Source organism: Myxocyprinus asiaticus, chromosome 3 (genome assembly GCF_019703515.2).
Source record: "Myxocyprinus asiaticus isolate MX2 ecotype Aquarium Trade chromosome 3, UBuf_Myxa_2, whole genome shotgun sequence".
Classification (NCBI taxonomy): Eukaryota; Metazoa; Chordata; class Actinopteri; order Cypriniformes; family Catostomidae; genus Myxocyprinus; species Myxocyprinus asiaticus.
Window position 1 is genome coordinate 29037660 of NC_059346.1, and position 19014 is coordinate 29056673.

Genomic DNA, 19014 nt, shown 5'->3' on the forward strand with positions numbered 1-19014 from the left:
TCAAACACATACCTATAAATAGTAAATCCAAAAACTGATAATTTTATAATGATCTCTTAATTTTTTCCAAAGCTGTATATATATATATATATATATATATATATATATATATATATATATATTTGGGGTGTAAAAAAAAAAAAAACGGATTGTATTGTATTGTATCGTATGATACAACGCTCACTATACAATACAACATATGTAGTGTACGATACATAAACAAACACATTAAGACCAATCAGTGCAAAACTGAGAGCTGCGGAACAGTCTTCTCCCATGAGAGGCGGCGCAGAGCTCACAGGAAAACAGACAAACACACCACCAGTACATAGGCGAGAAGATCGATGGCAAACGCCAAGTAGATTGTACTGTAGCAGAACAGCTTGTCGAATTTGCCAAACAACGGTGTCATGTCTTGGTGCTGCAGTACATCAAACATGCAGTTTTTTTTACACTGACATCACAGCACAAATCAGTGGATTTATGAGAAAAAAAACAGCAGCAGTATGTTTAACAGCCGCCTCTCCCAGCAGACACTGAGCGTGACATGCACAGCAAGACGCTCATAAATTATGAGTCATAACTATCAAAAAGCAGCTTACTAATAAAAAACAACAACATAAGAAACCGCGATTACATGAGACTTATAATTATCTGCTTTTGACTTCAAAATGTAAACAGCTTTGAGAAAAAACACTTGTTATAAGCCAGTAATAACACCAGTAAAGTTTACATGCAAAGTGAAACGGGGAAGAGAGCAAAAAAAAATAAAAAATAATGACGTGTCCCGATCGATTTTTGCTTAAGCCACTAAATAATATTGGATTATGTACATATATCGTAAAACCAGAGGTCAGGTTCATCTCAATGTTTTTTGTTTTTTTTTCACCACTAAATAACATTGAAAGGAGATTTTTCCTTGCTACAGTCACTTCAGCTTATTCACTGGGGGATTTCAGACAACAAGGCATGATTATCTATAAAGCTGCTTTGAAATTATGTGTATTGTGAAAAGTGCTATTCAAATATAAATGATTAGAGTGTAGACAAACTTATTTTCTCAAGAAAAACATGAAAATTGTGAGTTCATATTAGTTTTTCTCGGCAATCAATCAAAAGAAATGTAGTGCTGTTGTTTAAGTTACTTTATTATAGAGCTCTGCTTTTTGTTGCCAATGTCAGACACATTTGTGGTATTTATGATTTAAAAGACATTTATGTTGAATCCTTGAATAAGACTGAGCAAAACATACTATCGTATCGTGAAATTTGTGTATCATTACATGCCTGATATATATATATGAGGTCATCACAGCATAACAAGTATAGCAGGTCACACTGCAGGACATAGCTGTCACTATACTTGACAAGTACTCAAAAACAGCAGCGAATCTTCTCTCAGATCACGATCGCTTTCAAAATGGATTTCAAAATGATAAACATAGAACGGAGTGGAAGGTGGGAAAGGTGTTAGTGAAAATATTGCACATTATCCTGATAAAAATCCTTTCAACGGCAGATCTTTAAACTTCAATCAAGTCAAGCAGTTTTCATCAAGCCCAGTGGAGATGTGTTATGAAGAATTTAACAGAGAGGAGCCTTATAGTTTGATCTGGGAGAGGATATGTCCTTCATTCTCTCTCAGTGTAAGTGTCAGCTTGTTAAAGATATAAGATCTGAAGGAACTCAACAGTGAGAGTGAGAGAGTGAGAGAGAGTGTGTGCTTGATACTGACATATAAAAACAGCGTCCTTATGGCTATTATTTTTGTGGCTCTAGATTAATGTGAGGATCAGCATGGTTTCATTAAGTCATTCTCGCCTCAGGAGAACATCGTTCTACAAGTGCCAACCACCTGTATGCACAGGCAGAACAAAAATAGGCACACACACACATAGGGACAAACACATAGGCTGTTTGTGTATGGTATTACTATGGTACAATGGACAAAAACATGGTAATATGACAGTACTTTTTGATAGATTAAAATGATCAATTAGTCAAATAATCAAAGAAAACACTGTACGGTATATAACCTCATCATTTACTCATTCTCATGTTGTTCCAAACTCATATGACTTTCTTTCTTCTGTGGAACACAAAAGGACATGCTAGGCAGAATGTTTGACTCAGTCACATTTCACTTTTATTTCATACTTTTTTTCCATACAATGAAAGTGAATAGTGACTAAGGCTAATATTCTGCATAACATCTCCTTATGTGTTAATTTGTAGGTAAACTATCCCTTTAATTTGAATAAAAACACGTCCTTCAGTACAGGATGTGTAATGCTGTCACAGAAGTCAAACAGCAATTAATTTCATTTTCCTTACACACTGATAAAGAGCCATTAATTTGGTGCAAATGTTTACTGTAGAATATCTTTTGTTGTCTCAAAAAAATCAGAAACAGTGTCATAATGCAACCTCTGTAGAACATTGAAGAAAGTCATATATACACAAAGATGATGAACACACCCACAAACAAACCCCTGTATATCTGTCTCTCTCTCCTTGAGATTAAACATGTGTTTCCATTAGACCCGGCTGTCCTTGGTGACACCTTGATTGACAGCTACCTTCTCAGTGGTCATAAAGGACAATCGCCTAGCTCTACTGTTCCCATAGCAACCACATCTCAAACCTGCTGAGAATTCAGCTAGTCTTAGAATACTCTCTTACAGAAACAAGGTCAACTGTAAGCAAACACACACAGGAGAGGGTCAGAACACACACTTCCTGTGAGTTGTGGGCTGGGACACAACGTTTCCAGGTTTTCCTGTATAGGACATTCCTGAGCGAGAAGGAGGTAACAGAACATGGCTCATGATCTAACACATATACTTGAACAACTGTGCATACAACTCAACAAAATATACTATACAGTACTACTAGTAGTGAGCTAAATCTGACGAAACCCCCCTTTGGGGACATTTGGGGATGTCCTCATTTGGATAAACAATTTATAAATTAAGCAAGTAAAGTTTTATTTATCTATCTATCTATCTATCTATCTATCTATCTATATATATATATATATATAATATTGTAAAAATGCAAAGAAGTTTACTTTTAGAAATAGGGTTAGATCATGGGGTAGGGTTTCAGTCCCACTTTATAGTGTCTTTAAATACTATGTATACAAATTAAAATACATTCTATACAATGTACTTATTGTGTAACTACAATTTGTTCTGCAAAATTCTCACAAGATTAACATTTGCTGCTACTGAGGTTGAGGTACGAGTAGGTTTAGGGGTAGGGTTAGGGTTTAGATTAGGGTAAGAGTTTAGGTTAAGGGTTAGGGTAGGTTTAGATTTAGGATTAGACGTAAAGTTAACACAGTAACTACAGATGTAATTAAATGCAGGTACTTTAAATGTAAGTACAATGCAAGTACACTGTATCAAATACTTAAGTACATAGTAGTTAAAGACATCTAATATAAAGTGGATCCCAAATTTCTGTGTACATTTTTGATGAATGTATTTATACATAAATCATCCAATTAAACTGAATGCGGAAATTTAAGTAAGAATAGTTTTATGTTCGATTTCTGTTCTGTTCATGTTTCATGACTGAGGCCTATTGAGCCATTATCACAATAGGGACGGTTTGTGTGTGCGAAGTGTGTGTGTGCATGTGTTTTCTCTGTCCAGTGGTTCCTTTTTCTAACCAAACATTCCCTGCACCTGCTCCTAAAACTCACTCTGCTTGTATGACTCTATAGCCATGCAAAACCCCAAGAGCACACAAGCTCAAAAAAGAGAGAGCTTTCCACCTGTCAACACTTTGAATAGAAAAAAAAAATGTAGAGCAAAACATTTTCTATGAGTCAGTAAAAAAAAAAAAAAAAAAAACCAGACAAAAACACACACACACTGTCAGGAGGCCTGTGCACTATGTTCACACGTCCATTTTTTCCCTTCAAACTCTTTTCAAATCCATGTCTGGTGTATCAACTTCTCCAAAGAGTCTTGTGTGTGAGAATGCAGTGTCATAATTAGTGTTCGACCGATATATTGTAGAGGCCGATAAATGGTTGATATTCTGACTTTTTAATTTATCGGTCGGCCGATAAACATTCCCGTTTGCCCGATTTGTTTCTTGAGGGTGCCGAGAATCGCTTGCTTGCATGTGAAGCGACTGACACATGTAAATGACCAGTCACGGTTAGTTTTGTTGTTACGTGCCATCATGTTACTACAATAATAGACCGGTGTGCAACACAGTCTCATTTAAACAGTCCGCATATCAGAGCCACAGCAGATGCGTTTGAGCTCATAATGTTAAAGTACTCACCTGTTTCATTCACCCTCTCTCTCCTAAACAGCTCCCTGTAACTTTTAACTATCTTGTCTAATGATAAAAAGGCATATATCTTCCTCTGAAGCATGTATTCTAACAGTCTCTCCTCAACAGTTCCCTGTCACCTTTAACTTTCTTTTCTAATGATAAAAGGCAAATATCAATAAAACTTGTATTATATACCATTTGCAAATATGCAGATATCTTGTTTAAACTGATGTAATTCACGAACCTCACGAAAATCCAGCGTTTTCTTTCAGTCGAGCGCTCATCTAATATCTTCCTCTGAAGCGCGTATTCCATCAGCCAGAATCAAAAACTTCAGGATCAGCATAAAAAGTTCTGATTCACAAATCATGACGGTAAGACTGTGTCAATCCAAACAGGCGATCCAGGCCGTTTAAACTGTCAGGAGATTGTTGCTCGAGCTGGATTCGCACAAGCGTGAGAGTGCAACTTTGAAAATGCTGCCTCCGGAGGCTGTATACTGTGGTAGGATGAAAATAAGGTGCTTTTCAAACTGTTTGGAGACCAGTTTCCTTAAGAGTTCCATTCATTCAAAACAGCTGTCTGTTAAGCCATTAACTAATTAGGCAGCAAGGTAGCAAGTCAGCTGCCTACGTTTTTGGATAAAGCCCAAGGTACAAGCGCTTCACCTGTGATATAAGTAAATGTCTTATTCACTAAGCACTGTATGTACAATTGGTTTGATTCTGAATTTTTTGAGTAAATGCAATTGTTAACGTGGACATGCCATCCATGGTTGCTGGACTACTGTGTGTACTGTTAGTTCCTTCTTCCTGATATATTAACAATTTCTTCATGTGCAAATACATTACTAAAATTTGATGACTAAACAGAATTCTGAAGAAACCACTATCTACCATTTAAAAAACAATATTATTTTTTAATTTTATGTGAAATTGAGAAAATATAGTGCTAAATAAGAGTTTATATACACTGGCAGACAAAAGGTTGGAATAATGTACAGATTTTGCTCAGAAATTGGTACTTTTATTCACCAAAGTGGCATTCAATTGATCACAATGTATAGTCAGGATATTAATAACGTGGAAAATTACTATTACAGTTTGAAAAAAAAAATTCTGAACTTCTTAACTGCTTCAAAGAGTTCTCATCAAAAAATCATCCACGTTCAGCAAGGACAGCTTTGCAGATCCTTGGCATTCTAGCTGTCAGTTTGTCCAGATATTCAGGTGACATTTCACCCCACACTTCCTGTAGCACTTGCCATAGATGTGGCTGTCTTGTCGGGCACTTCTCACGCACCTTACAGTCTAGCTGATCCCACAAAAGCTCAATGGGGTTGAGATCCATAACACTCTTTTCCAATTATCTGTTGTCCAATGTCTGTTTCTTTGCCCACTCTAACCTTTTCTTTTTGTTTTTCTGTTTCAAAAGTTTCTTTTTCTTTGCAATTTTTCCCATAAGGCCTGCATCCCTGAGTCTTCTCTTGTTGTACTGTTGTACATGAAAATGGTGTTGAGCAGGTAGAATTAAATGAAGCTGTCAGCTGAGGACATGTGAGGCGTCTATTTCTCAAACTAGAGACTCTGATGTACTTATCCTCTTGTTTATTTGTACATCTGGCCTTCCACATCTCTTTCTGTCATTGTTAGAGCCAGTTGTCCTTTGTCTTTGAAGACTGTAGTGTACACCTTTGCATGAAATATTGTTTTGGCAATTTCAAGCATTGTATAGCCTTCATTCCTCAAAACAATGATTGACTGATGAGTTTCTAGAGAAAGGTTTTTCTCTTTTTTTTTTTTTTTTTTTTTTTTTTTGCCATTTTTGACCTAATATTGACCTTAAGACATGCCAGTCTATTGCATACTGTGGCAACTCAAAAACAAACACAAAGACAATGTTAAGCTTAATGTAATGAAGCAAATAGCTTTCAACTGTGTTTCATATAATGGCAAATGATTTTCTAGTACCAAATTAGCAATTTAGCATGATTACTCAAGGATAAAGTGTTGGAGGATTTGATCAAAAATTACATTTTTCAAATAGTGATGGTGCTGTTTTTTACATCAGTGATGTAATGATTATACTTTCTGATCAGTTGAATGCCACTTTGGTGAATTAAAGTACCAATTTCCTTCCGAAACAGCAAAATCTGTACATTGTTCCAAACTTTTGGCTGCCAGTCTATATATATATATATATATATATATATATATATTAGCAATTTTATGTTTGTTATTTACTATAATAAATTGTGTGATATATCGGCATTGTATCAGCCTATCGGCCACCCTGCTCTCTGGATATCGACATCGCCATTAAAAACCCTATATCGGTCGACCACTAGTCATAATGCACACGTGTTCACTATTTATGTGCAATGACCATCTGTTTTGTAATGTGCTGCAAACTATTAACCGAGTCAATGGTTGTAGTGCATAATGTAAGGGTAAATGAGTCAGAGAGCGATTTCTATCTGTTCTCTGCAGGGGCTGTGGTATGATAGAAGTGAAACCCATTTACATAGTTTTGAGGACAAGCCACTCACCATATGCTTTCTAGCCAAAGCAACCTACAGTACATTAATAACTGGGGCAATCCATCTGGAGCAGCCTGAGGAGTAGTGACTTGCTCAAGGCACAATGTTGAGCTGTATTGTGATCTCAGTAGCTGTCCACTTCCTGGATCACACCAACTAAGTAATTGAACCTGTAAGCTTTGCATTAGAGACCTAGATTCATTGGAATAGAGTGCAACAGTTGGATTCTGGAAGTAAAAGTTGCATTCATTTTCTCAATAGAGAAATTGATTTTGTGAGATAATGTATAAACCTATCAACACAGACCTAGCTAGAGTTCAGAGATGTTGTAAGTGAAGGTCAATGTTACAGGTTGTCCATTTAGCAGCTCGTACTGTGGTGATGTAATGCCGTATTATCAGAAATGAACAGTGAAAGGGTGGAAGGAAGGAAGGAAGGAAGGGAAAGCCAGAGAGAGAAAGAAAGAGAACACACTCCACAAACACTCACATGCAGCTGTGGTGGATATTTGACTCTATGTAAAAATGGCTCTTCAGATCCTGTTCATGTTCTCAAATGTGTTCATACTCGGGATGTATTATATTTTCAAAATCGACGAGATGGTGGGTTGCCCGAACGATTAACGGACTAATTGGTCTTAAGGAAGCCCTGTACAATTAGACTGGCTTTGGGCTCACCTGACCCTGATCTGATGGGTTCACATAATACCCGTTCTAGAGTTAAAAAACAGCTAGACACAGCGCAACAGAATGGAAAAGAATGCTGGGGTCTCAAAATACTTTCTCGATAGTTGGACTATTCATAACTTGGCACACCATCCAACATGATCACACAGGAAGGTGTAATGTTGCTTCTGAATGTTCCAGTACCCTGACATTGGCCCCATTATGCCGAGTTACTGACAAGTGCCATCTCCCATCAGACATTTTTGCATCAGTTTATGTGCTTTTACCTTCTCCTGTGGCGCACCCGGAAGCATGTTGCTTCAATCGCGTGGGAGACCCATGTTCTCATCCTGCTTTGAAACCAGGAACTAATCATATTTGATTAATCAGGGACGAGGTGATTCGGAGGTTAAATTTCCACTCTAACAATACATTTTTACTTCATTGACAGTTAGTTTTAGGTTTGGGGTTTGGGGGTACAGTTTATACAATATGCATTCCTCTTCACAACTAACACAACTTACTTTTGGCACACCTCTGTGGGCATTTCACCCAGAAACTGGAGCTTCAAATCTCGGTAGGCAAACACCCAATATAGCTCAAGAAAAGTCAACCTGCTGTTTCCGAATTCACTGTGAGATCAGTCTGCACAATCATACAAATCGCAAGACTGTTGGCAGGACGCTCCAAAAACTGCATGAGACATGATGCAATGGTCAAAAACATCAGCTTAAATGTGCATGACTGTAGTGGCAGTGCTTAAATAGGATGATTTCAAAGACGCAACTTCTCAGTGTGGGTTTTACTGTGCAAATTGTCTAGCAGGGTTGTGTCTAGAAGCGAACCCACTTTCACTGCAAAGTCTGGCGAGAGTGGCATGCGAGGTATTGTGTTTATTTGGAGTCCCATACACTGTAAAAAAAAGAATAGTTGAGCAAACTTACAAATTTAACGCAATATGATACAGTACGAATTTTGGGTTCTCTCAATTATGTTTGAATAATTGTCCTCAGTAACATTGCTTTGTTTAGTCAATGTGAATTTGTTTGTTAACTAAATGCAAAAAATCTTGTTGAGGGAACTACTAATTTCTAGTTCAGCCAACTGACAATTCACAATGTGAGAATTTTCATTTTGTCATCATTTAAAGTACTTTTATATGAAGTTACCAGCAATCTTTGCCTCTGAAGAGAGAGGTATGTCTTGCAAGGCAAGGCAGTGTGAACCATTGTTTGGTGTAGACACACAATAGACCTCAATCCTTAACACACAAACCTCAATAACGGTCATAATCAACAAACCTCATTAAGTTAAAAGACGAGCTCCTAACATCACCACACAACTATTAACTAACAGTGCCAACAGTGCCAAAAAAACAAAGAAACAACAACAACAACAACAACAACAACAAAAAGCATAAATAAATTCAGCAAACAGCAAGGAACAAGCCTAAAACACTAACCACATAATTTATTCATGTTGCAATGAATGCTGGGAACACATCAGCAACACTGTTCAACATGAAATTGTTCATTCAGACAACTCTGTCTGACTAATTGGGACAACATTTGGGGGACTATTGTTGGTCTAACATGTGTTTTTATATAGATGCAAAGTACTTTACATTTTTAGTTTCTGTGGTTTCAAAACCCCCCATAAGCTGGATAAAATGCTATTTCATTTTTTACAGTGTAGAAACCCTACACCTAGCCCTACCTCTAAACATAACCTTAATCATACTCCTAAAAACTAAAAACAAGAAACAAGTCAACCCTACTAAGCAACTGTTGTTGGACGAGTAGTCAAGTAGTCAACATCGTGGCCCATCCCTAGCTCATACAGGGGTATTATGTGTGCTTATACACTGTAGTGATGTGAGTGAGGCATATGTGTGTGTGTGGTAACAGTTGTGTAGCAGGGCTGAGCTCAGGTGAGCTCATGCATTACCTCATTAGGTACTCCTGCAGTATTTGAATATTCCGATCCAAATGGCCACCATCTTCTGTCATGTATAAACTGATAAGCTATCAGCCAGAAAAACCAAACAAGTATCAAGATAACAAAGATCATAATTGTGTTCCATTTACACTTAATTTGCATGATCCAACCAGTGACATCTCACGTTCTCACGTCATGAGACTCAATGCAATAATAATATGTAGACTTATAACACTTTACAATAAGATTCAATTCATTAATTAAATAATTATGGAATGCATTATGTTTCATGAACTAACATTGAACAATGATATTTCACGGCATTTATTAAACTTGGTTAATGTTAATTAATCAGAAAATATTGTTTATTCATGTTGAATGTTACTTTAATAAAACTTTAATCTACAAAATACATTAGTATATGCAAAATGTAAAAATAATGATTATTAATGATTGCTGTAAAATGATTGTTCATGGTTAGTTCATGTTAACTATTGTGTTAACTAATGTTATTACAACCTTGTTATAAAGTGTTGCCACTTATTGTGTTTTTAACATGAATAAGAGCCCAACAATAAACAACAATACACAACAAGAAGTGATTCTTTAACAAACAGGTTCATAGTTGGGCATATACACACCAACACCCAGAGAAACATGCAAAATCATTCCATTGGAAAACTTCCTGATTCTCTCTCTCTATCTCTCTTTCACCTTCAAACAAAAATCTTGATAAAAGTAAAACCCACTCATACTTGCACAGACAATAGCAATAATACACACACAAACAGTTAGTTCTGAGCAGGTACGTTTGTACCCCACTGTTTTACTGAGCAGGCAGCGTTCAAACAATGTCATTTCAACAGAGCAAAAACAATATTCTCTCAGTAGTCTCTCAATATTCAGAACAAACACACTTTAAGACATCCACCGTGATGGTTACACTGCCAGAGCAGCCCGCAATCACTGCTTCTGTTTGCTCAAACTTCTTACTTCAAAGTCTACCACAGAGGTGTCACCTTGAAGCCACAAAGCCCCCTAAAACAGCTGTGCCATTACAAAGCCCTATCGCAATCCACCTCATCTTCTACATGAATCGATTCTCTGACTGACTGAATTGAGTTTGAATGAGTCAGGGATCCAAATCGACCCCCTGTGTAATGAGCCCAGACAGCCATAACCTGGATGAGGGTTTAAAAGAGTCATTCACAGCCATCACATCTGAAATTGCTCAGCGTGTGTGTGAGAGAGAGCGGGAATGTGGTATGCCATACTGAAGAACTGAGTTTAGTTATTTTAGACAATCCTGCTTGACTGGTTTGGAAAATTGGGTGAGTAAGAGCATGTTTGCTGTATTGGGATTAATACAGTACATGTGCCTGGTCACCTGTCTTATTGTTTGACTGTAAAGTTATAACTGATAATAACCCCCTCACAAACACACGTGTTCATTCCACCTACTAGTGAGGGCTTTTTAACTTGGCTTTGCAGCTCATGCAGTTTTGTGCTGATGATACTTAAGTGTGATGAGTGGCACAAGAGTGACAGAGTGACAAAGCTTTTTGTAGATACAGTAGCCTATAACCAAGGTTGTAGCCAAATATTTAAGATTGGAGGGGATAAAAATGTAAAAGTTTAAGAAATAATATTGATTAGGCTATTATTTATCGACCACTATTCTGAATATGGAAAATATATTTAATATAAAGTGGTCCCAAAAAGTTTTTTGACAATTTTGGACACTAAAATCACAATTAAAAATGTATTTCATTGCTTTAGGAACAAAATATTAAAGCAAGTGGCATCTGCAAACAAATTATGCTAGACCTTTTGTAGTATGTATGTTCCCCTCGGGTCTCCTAACATAGTACCACTGAAATGTATGTATACACTGAAAAAACAAAACAAACGTAACCCTAAAAATGTGCTTCACGTGGTAACATCTAAATTAACTGGATTTGTTCAAATAAAAAAATAATGTTTAACATCACTGAATCAACTTGAATACACTAGTGGGGCTTTTCCACTGCACGGTACAGCTCAACTCAACTCTACTTGCTTTTTGGGGGTTTTCCACTGTGGATAGTACCTGGTACCTGATACTTTTTAGTACCACCTCGGTCGAGTTTCCAAGTGAGCCTAGCCGATATTAAATGTGACATCAAAACGCTGCAGATCACTGATTGGTCAGAGAGAATCATCACTACAATGGCTCTGGTCACTACCAGCATCACTGGATTTGCGACACGGGACATCAACCCGCTAGTTTTAAAGTTAGCAACAGTGACAGCAATATCATTTGTTCACGCGACTTTCGAATTGTAAAAAGAAATGGCTGTGCGCAAAACCATGCCGTGGTCAATAAATGAGGTGCAGACGTTCCTCTCGTTAGCGATAAGTCTTTCAGGAAGTGTCTCAGCTGTTGGCCGCACACGGCTACCACTGGACCTACCAACAGTGTAGGGAAAAGTTAAATTTTTTTTAAAGTGACTACAGAACCATCAAGGACCACAACAGCCGGAGTGGTTCAAACAGAAGAAAGTGGAAGTGGTTCGACCAAATGGACGCTATCTATGGCAATAGACCGGCGAGCAATGGGAGGGAGAATGCCCTGGACTCGGCGTTGTTGGAGTCCATGATGGAGGATGGTACGTTTTGTTATGTTAACTCTATATTCCACTTGAAAGCTTCACTTTATTTAGTTGACCAGCTACTGGAAAGCTTGCTTCTAAAACAACCAGTCCAGTTTAACTGTTATACTTGTGTAAAATCACCATGCAACAACTGCTTTATGCAGCACAATGAGCTAGTAGCTAACAGCTAACGGTCGTGTTATTGTTTATAGTCAGTAATGCTTGTGTCGCATTTAAGATGATGTCACGGCAGTAGAGACGGTGCAACTATGACGATCAGCCTATAATCCCACCCACGTTGAGGCGGCACTAAACTGCAGTGGAAAAGCAAGCTAAGAAAAGTAAAGCGAGCAGAGTCGAGTCAAGTCAAACCGTAATGTGCAGTGGAAAAGTGCCACAGGTTACACCAACAAAACTAATTTTAAAGGAATATATTGGGTTCAATACAAGTTATGCTCAATTGACAGCATTTGTGGCATAATGTTGATTACCACAAAAAATTATTTCGACTCGTCCCTCCTTTTCTTTAAAAAAGCAAAAATCAAGGTTATAGTAAGGCACTTACAATGGAAGTGAATGGGGCCGATTTTGGATGGTTTAAAGGCAGAAATGTGAAGCTTATAATTTTATAAAAGCACTTATATTAATTAATCTGTTAAAACACATGTATTATTTGAGCTATAAAGTTGTATGAATCATCATTTCTACAGTTGTTTTAGGGTTTTAGGGTTTGTTGACATGACATCATCATAGCAACGAAGCTGTAAAATTGTACACAGAAAAGGTTAGTAAATTATTTTATCACAATAAATCATGTTAACACACATATTGTTGATGTCTTGTGACTATACTTTTGAAATAGTGAGTATTTTAACGTTTAAGGATTGGCCCCTTTCATTCCATTTAAGCCTCACTGTAACCCATATTTTTGCTTTTAAAAAGGAGGGAAGAAGGGGCCTGGGTAGCTCAGTGGTAAAATACGCTGGCTACCACCCCTGGAGTTCGCTAGTTCGCAAGTTCAAATCCCAGGGCGTGTTGAGTGACTCCAGCCAGGTCTCCTAAGCAACCAAATTGGCCCGGTTGCTAGGGAGGGTAGAGTCACATGGGGTAACATCTTCGTGGTTGCTATAATGTGGTTCATTCTCAGTAGAGTGCATGGTGAGTTGAGCGTGGCTGCCACAGTGGATGGCATGAAGCCTCCACAAGCGCTATGTCTCCATGCAACACGCTCAACAAGCCATGTGATAAGATGTGCAGGTTGACGGTCTCAGACACAAAGGCAGCTGGGATTTGTCCTCTGCCATCTGGACTGAGGCAAATCACTACTTTTTTAAGGACTTACAAAAGAAAGCACATTGGGAATTGGGCATTCCAAATTGGGAGAAAAAGGAGGGAAGAGTGGAAATACATTTTTTCGGTAATCAATAATATGCCACGAATGCTGTCGATTGAGCTTAACTTGTATTGAACCTGAAATATACTTAATGTTGACCAACATATCTCGTTTTATTGAATTTGGAACCTACCAACTTTTTTGTGAAATGTTTTGCTTGACAACTGCAATTAAGTGATATTTCTTATAAGTAAATGCCACTTGGTTTGATATTTTCTTATCTAACGCCAAGACATTCATAAACTTTCAGTGTCAAAATACTTTTTGGCCCACTGTATAATATATATATATATATATACACACACACACACACACACACACACACACACACACACACTCCATCAGACACTGTTCCAAGAGAAACACATTAATAGCAACTGATCTCACAGATATAGAGGAAGTTTTGCATCCAGTTTTCTGGATCCAAAGAGAAGTGCACATTAAAGTGAGTTACATTTGCTTCAGTCAACAAATGTTCCTGTTAAGAATTTAAATAATGTAACATTTTTAGAAGCAAAAAAAAAAAAAAACTTTTCTAGACAAGTGAAGTACTTTAAGAGTGTTGCCATAAACAAAGCAGTACTAACTGTGTTTATGGCAACAGAAACCAGTTGCACTCTGATAGAAGGGCTGTTATGATGTTTTACTGCTGTGGAAGCACAACAGTAATCTCACACCAATGTAACATACTGCAACTTAGTGTGACATATATAATAGTTACTACCCTGTTAACAACTATGTACTGCAACATTTATGAACTTAACAACACGGAAACCTTTTTGAGGGTAGGGCGAGAAGGAATATTTCAGAAACAATGTAAAACATGATGTTTACCCCTATTGTTTGTGGCTCTGCTTCTACTCCGGGAACGACTGCGTTGTCTCTGTAGCCTAGTTCGACTCAGGAGTCTGTAATAATATCCTGGTCTCCCAGAACCTTTCCTTGAAACACCTGACATTGCTCCGAGCACACTCCTGTCACACAAATACACACGCCTCAAACCACGGCTCCACTTATCCCAAAGTACACACACAGGCACACAGTCCTATGTGATTATCTCTCTAGCACCAAAAACTTCCCTAAAGATCCCTTCTGTGCGTAAAAGCCACGGTTGTGCAGTGGCATCCAAAGTATCAGAGAAAATCCATTCCAGAACTCAAGTCCTGTTGATCTGGGAAAAGTCCAACTGCAGGAGGAAAAGTTTGCATTCTCTGTCTCTCTCTCTCTTTCCCTCTGTTGCTTGATTTATCACTGAGGAGTGAAAACGCTCACTCAGGCTCAGGCTCTCCAATGCCACATGGTGTCTCTCTCTAACACACTCTCTCACACACACACTGTCTCTAAGTAGTGGGAATGCAGAGGTATGCCATTGAACATAGAGAGAGAGACAGAAGACAAAGTTTGCACGAAGAGTTAACGTGAAAACCAGGACTGGATCAGCAGAAGGTGGGTAATGGGTGAATATCAAGAAAACCTTCCTGAATGGACCCGAATGTAAAAGCTAGTGACGTCTGCACAGCCTGCATGCACCAGTAACCAGGAGGGTTTGGTAATTTACACATAGAAGTGTGGATTGATAGAGAACAGAGAAGAAGCGAAATAATAACGTTTGTGATGTTGTATTAAAATGACTGAATGGTAAACCCTACTGAAGTGCAATCGCTTTGTTTTTACAATCACACAGTGGTGCAAGAGTTCTTGGCATGGCGTGGATTGTCAGAGAACAGACAAAAAGTGATATAATAACATCATAGAATGATTTAATATGTATTTGTTTTAAATAAGTTACAAGCAATGAGAAGCTTACATTTAACACACAATTCACCTTTACATACATTCCACAAATTATAGAGGTTGCAATTTGAACCAAATTAAATGATGTTGAATTAAACTAGCTTACCTTTTTAAAAATTATATTTGAAACCACTAACAATGGAATATACATTTTGAGGCCACCCTACAACATATGGGGAACATTTGTTAGCTAAACAATTACAATTTTCTGCACACATAAATAATATCACACTCCACAGTTAACCATTCACTTCAACGCCACAACAGAGGTATTTTTAAAAACCAGTCCATGTACGAAGCAAAACCAAACTTGTCTGTGCGATAAAAGGCTTGGCCAGAGGCAGGAGGTTTTAAACCTGTCTAGATTCTATCTCAAAATTGTACCAATAACTGTGTTTTGTCTTCTGACAAATACTGACAGCCAGTCTTATTCTAAACTGGCATGCATCTTTCAATGGACGGAATGGATTCCATTATTTGTTTATACAGTTTGCTTAAAAGATAATTATTGGATACAGACACAAATTCAAACCCTGGGGTCTTAATTAACTCCACTCCAGGCTTACAAAAACTCTTGTCCAGGTTTTAGGTGTGCATCACATAAGGGGCCCAGACCAGCTTCTCCAGACATGGCTCTCAGCAGCCAATCAGAAGCCAGAGCTGAGGGTGTGGGACAAGCAGCTGGAATACAGCAGAACAGATGGACACAAAGACACACACACACAAAGACACACACACACACACACACACACATTGATGTGGCTATACTTATGAGGACTCTCCATAGACATAATTATTTTTATGCTGTATGAACTATAGATTCTATCCCCTAACCCTATCCCTAAACCTAACCCTCACAAAAAACTTTCTGCATTTTTACATAAAAAAAAACCAACAAAACAAAAAAAACATTGTTTAGTATGATTTTAAGCGATTTGAATTATGGGGACACTAGAAATGTCCTCATAAACCACATTTATAGCATAATACCCTTGTAATTACCAGTTTGTAACCTAAAAACAAATCCTTGTAAACCACCCAAACCCGCCCACACACACACACACACACACACACACACACACACACACACACACACACGGACACTAATTTACAAATGATTTACAAATCTCCAACTATTGGAGATAAAGACTGTAAAATGTGAAAACAAACATGTCCTTAAGAAGGATACCTACAGAGTGACAAAAAGAGAGTGTGACAGAATCATCACATTCGGTCATACATAAAATCTTATGGAAGAGAGAATATCAGGGTCTCAATATCTGAGGATACAACACAACACAAGCCACAGCACCTGTTGATGTGTCTTTGCGTATTCTGATTACAAAGTCTACACACAATTATGCTGATTTCTTCAGTATTTGCTATATAGTTGGTCAGAGGTTGACTCTGCTGCGCAATTGTTTGAATGAGTTTTTTTTTTTTTTTTTCTGGCACAGTCCATTATTGTCCCAGATAGCACACATACGTACAGGTATATCTCTGTGATGGCTGTTTATGAGCTTTTCATCTGGAAAGCATTGCATTCTAATTAACATCTGCTAAACATCTTAAAAAGAACAGATTTACATACATTTTAAATCATAAAGGTCTCAAAGACATCTGATGAATGTCCTTTTGGCATCCAAAGGAAACGTCTTCAAGACGTTTTGCAGATGAGCAAAAAATCTAAAAAAATAAATAAATACATATTCCAGATGTAAACACACATCAAATAGATGTCTGGGTGATGTATATGTGCTATCAGGGTTGCTATCAAAACTTTCAGAATAAATCACTGGATTTGCTTATTATGTTAGCTTAACAAGCCAACATACTGTAATTCTACAAACTTGGTTTAGGGTTTTTCCAAAAACTCTAATTTTCTTTTCTAACACTAACTCCTAGAGCTTTCAAGCTACATCCACCAAACTTGGCACCGAACTTCAACCAATATTGATTTAGGTTGCTATCCACTATATTTTCTAACTGATTGGACTTAAAGTTTTCCTGTATTGGACAATCAAAAATCCCAAAAGTCCCATACTGTAGACTTAGGCCATGTCCACACTAATCCATTTTTATCTGAAAGCATATATTTTGTGGTGGTACTTGCTGAAAGGGCCTCATTGCATAGAAAGGTGAAACACAGAAGGTACACTTTGGTTGGGTTTCCGTCAATAGCATGTAGAGAAATAATCCAATGCACTTCTTCTGATGGAAAAATTTAAAAAGGCTTTATTTTAATTGGCTCGTCACATTGACAATAAAAAAGTAAACAAATCAGTAGCTGTACACTGTGGCATTTCGGGCAACAAAGCCTTCCTTAGAGTGTGACACACAGACACACCAAGTTACATACAATACAATACATATGTAGTCTTGCATAACCAGACTCTTGCCTATATTGGTATAAAGTCTGATCTACTGATACATTTCGGCCAACATAGCCTTCCTCAGAGTGTGTCCAGACAAAAAAAGTAAAAAATTAGTAGCTGCACACTGATGCATTTCAGGCAATGAAGCCTTCCTCAGAGTGAGACATATTGCCGAAATGCAATATAGGGTGCATTTACACGACAACGATGTACTAAAAACGGAAAAGTTTTTCCTTTGCATTTTTGAAAAGTTTCGCGTACAGACGACAACGTTGTCAAATATAAATGGTTGATTATTGTTATTTCCACAGACACCAGTATTCCTATTGATAATTATACATCTCAAATTGATGCCTATCAATCCATCATTCTTAATATAACACGTAATACGCGTGCACATGACGTCATCGTTTTCACAAATTCACGTTTTTGTATGTTTACACGGAGACGATAATGGCATGGTTTTCAAAAACTTGCACTTTGAAACCCGTTTTCAAAAGTTTGCGTTTTCAGGCCCCAAAACGCCGTTGTCGTGTAAACGAACAGCCAAAATGCATAAAAAGTTTTCAGTTTAGTTGAAAACGTTGTCGTGTAAACAGCCCCATAGTCAATACTCTGGCTATGCAAGATTACATATGTATTGTATTGTATGTAACTTGGTGTGTCTGTGTGTGAGTATCAACCTTTTTTGAAGGAAGCTTGATATGCAGCAATTCAAGTCTCCTTACAATTTGCCTATTGTTATTCATTCAACCCTCTTGCTTTCAAAACATTCCCCATCCAGCCCCCATCTGTCTGACTGCTGTAACTCCCCAGGTGACAACAACCCCTGTGCCATAAACCGGTCAAACACTAAGTTATACTAAAATACTCCAATATGTGAAGCCTGTGTATCAGGATTACTGCCGGATATTCCTTCATTTGTCCCTGTAGACCTACTGAATCACACACACGCACGCATGCACACACACACACACACACACACACACACACACACACACACACACACACACACACACACAGTTCCACTGTTCTTTACAGTGAAAACAAGCTGTTTTCTTGGGGTCACATTTGGGGGGCAAACTCTGAATCGAGGTCATTTCCTGTTCTCATGATTTTCCTAGACTTAGACACTTGGGACTCTTGAGACTGAATTCACCACAGATTAACATTGTGTACACTGTCTAATTGCATGCTTTAATAAAGAACATGACAAAAACACAAGAAAACAAGAAACATAGCCAAAACACACAATCAATACAGCCTTGTATGAAAATGAACTTACAAAGACACAGACAACTGGGGCATTATATAGACAAAGACTAACAAGGTTCACAAGAAAAGTACAGGGCTCGACAATAAGGAGTACCCAATGGCCCGG

At 37.8% G+C, this 19014-nt stretch overlaps 1 protein-coding gene across 3 annotated transcripts in view; it reads right to left on the minus strand.

Moving 5' to 3' along the window:
- Positions 1-19014, minus strand: part of LOC127420916 (disabled homolog 2-interacting protein-like) — a 189964-nt gene that overhangs the window by 135105 nt on the left and 35845 nt on the right. For 2 of the 3 annotated variants that reach the window (XM_051663536.1, XM_051663529.1), the window contains exon 1: positions 14299-14677. The exons of the other annotated variant lie outside the window; for it this stretch is intronic. In XM_051663536.1, the coding sequence (XP_051519496.1) occupies positions 14299-14422 (124 nt within the window). In that variant the 5' untranslated portion in view covers positions 14423-14677. Of the gene's footprint in view, positions 1-14298; positions 14678-19014 lie in introns of those variants that run through there. 3 annotated transcript variants of the gene reach the window in all.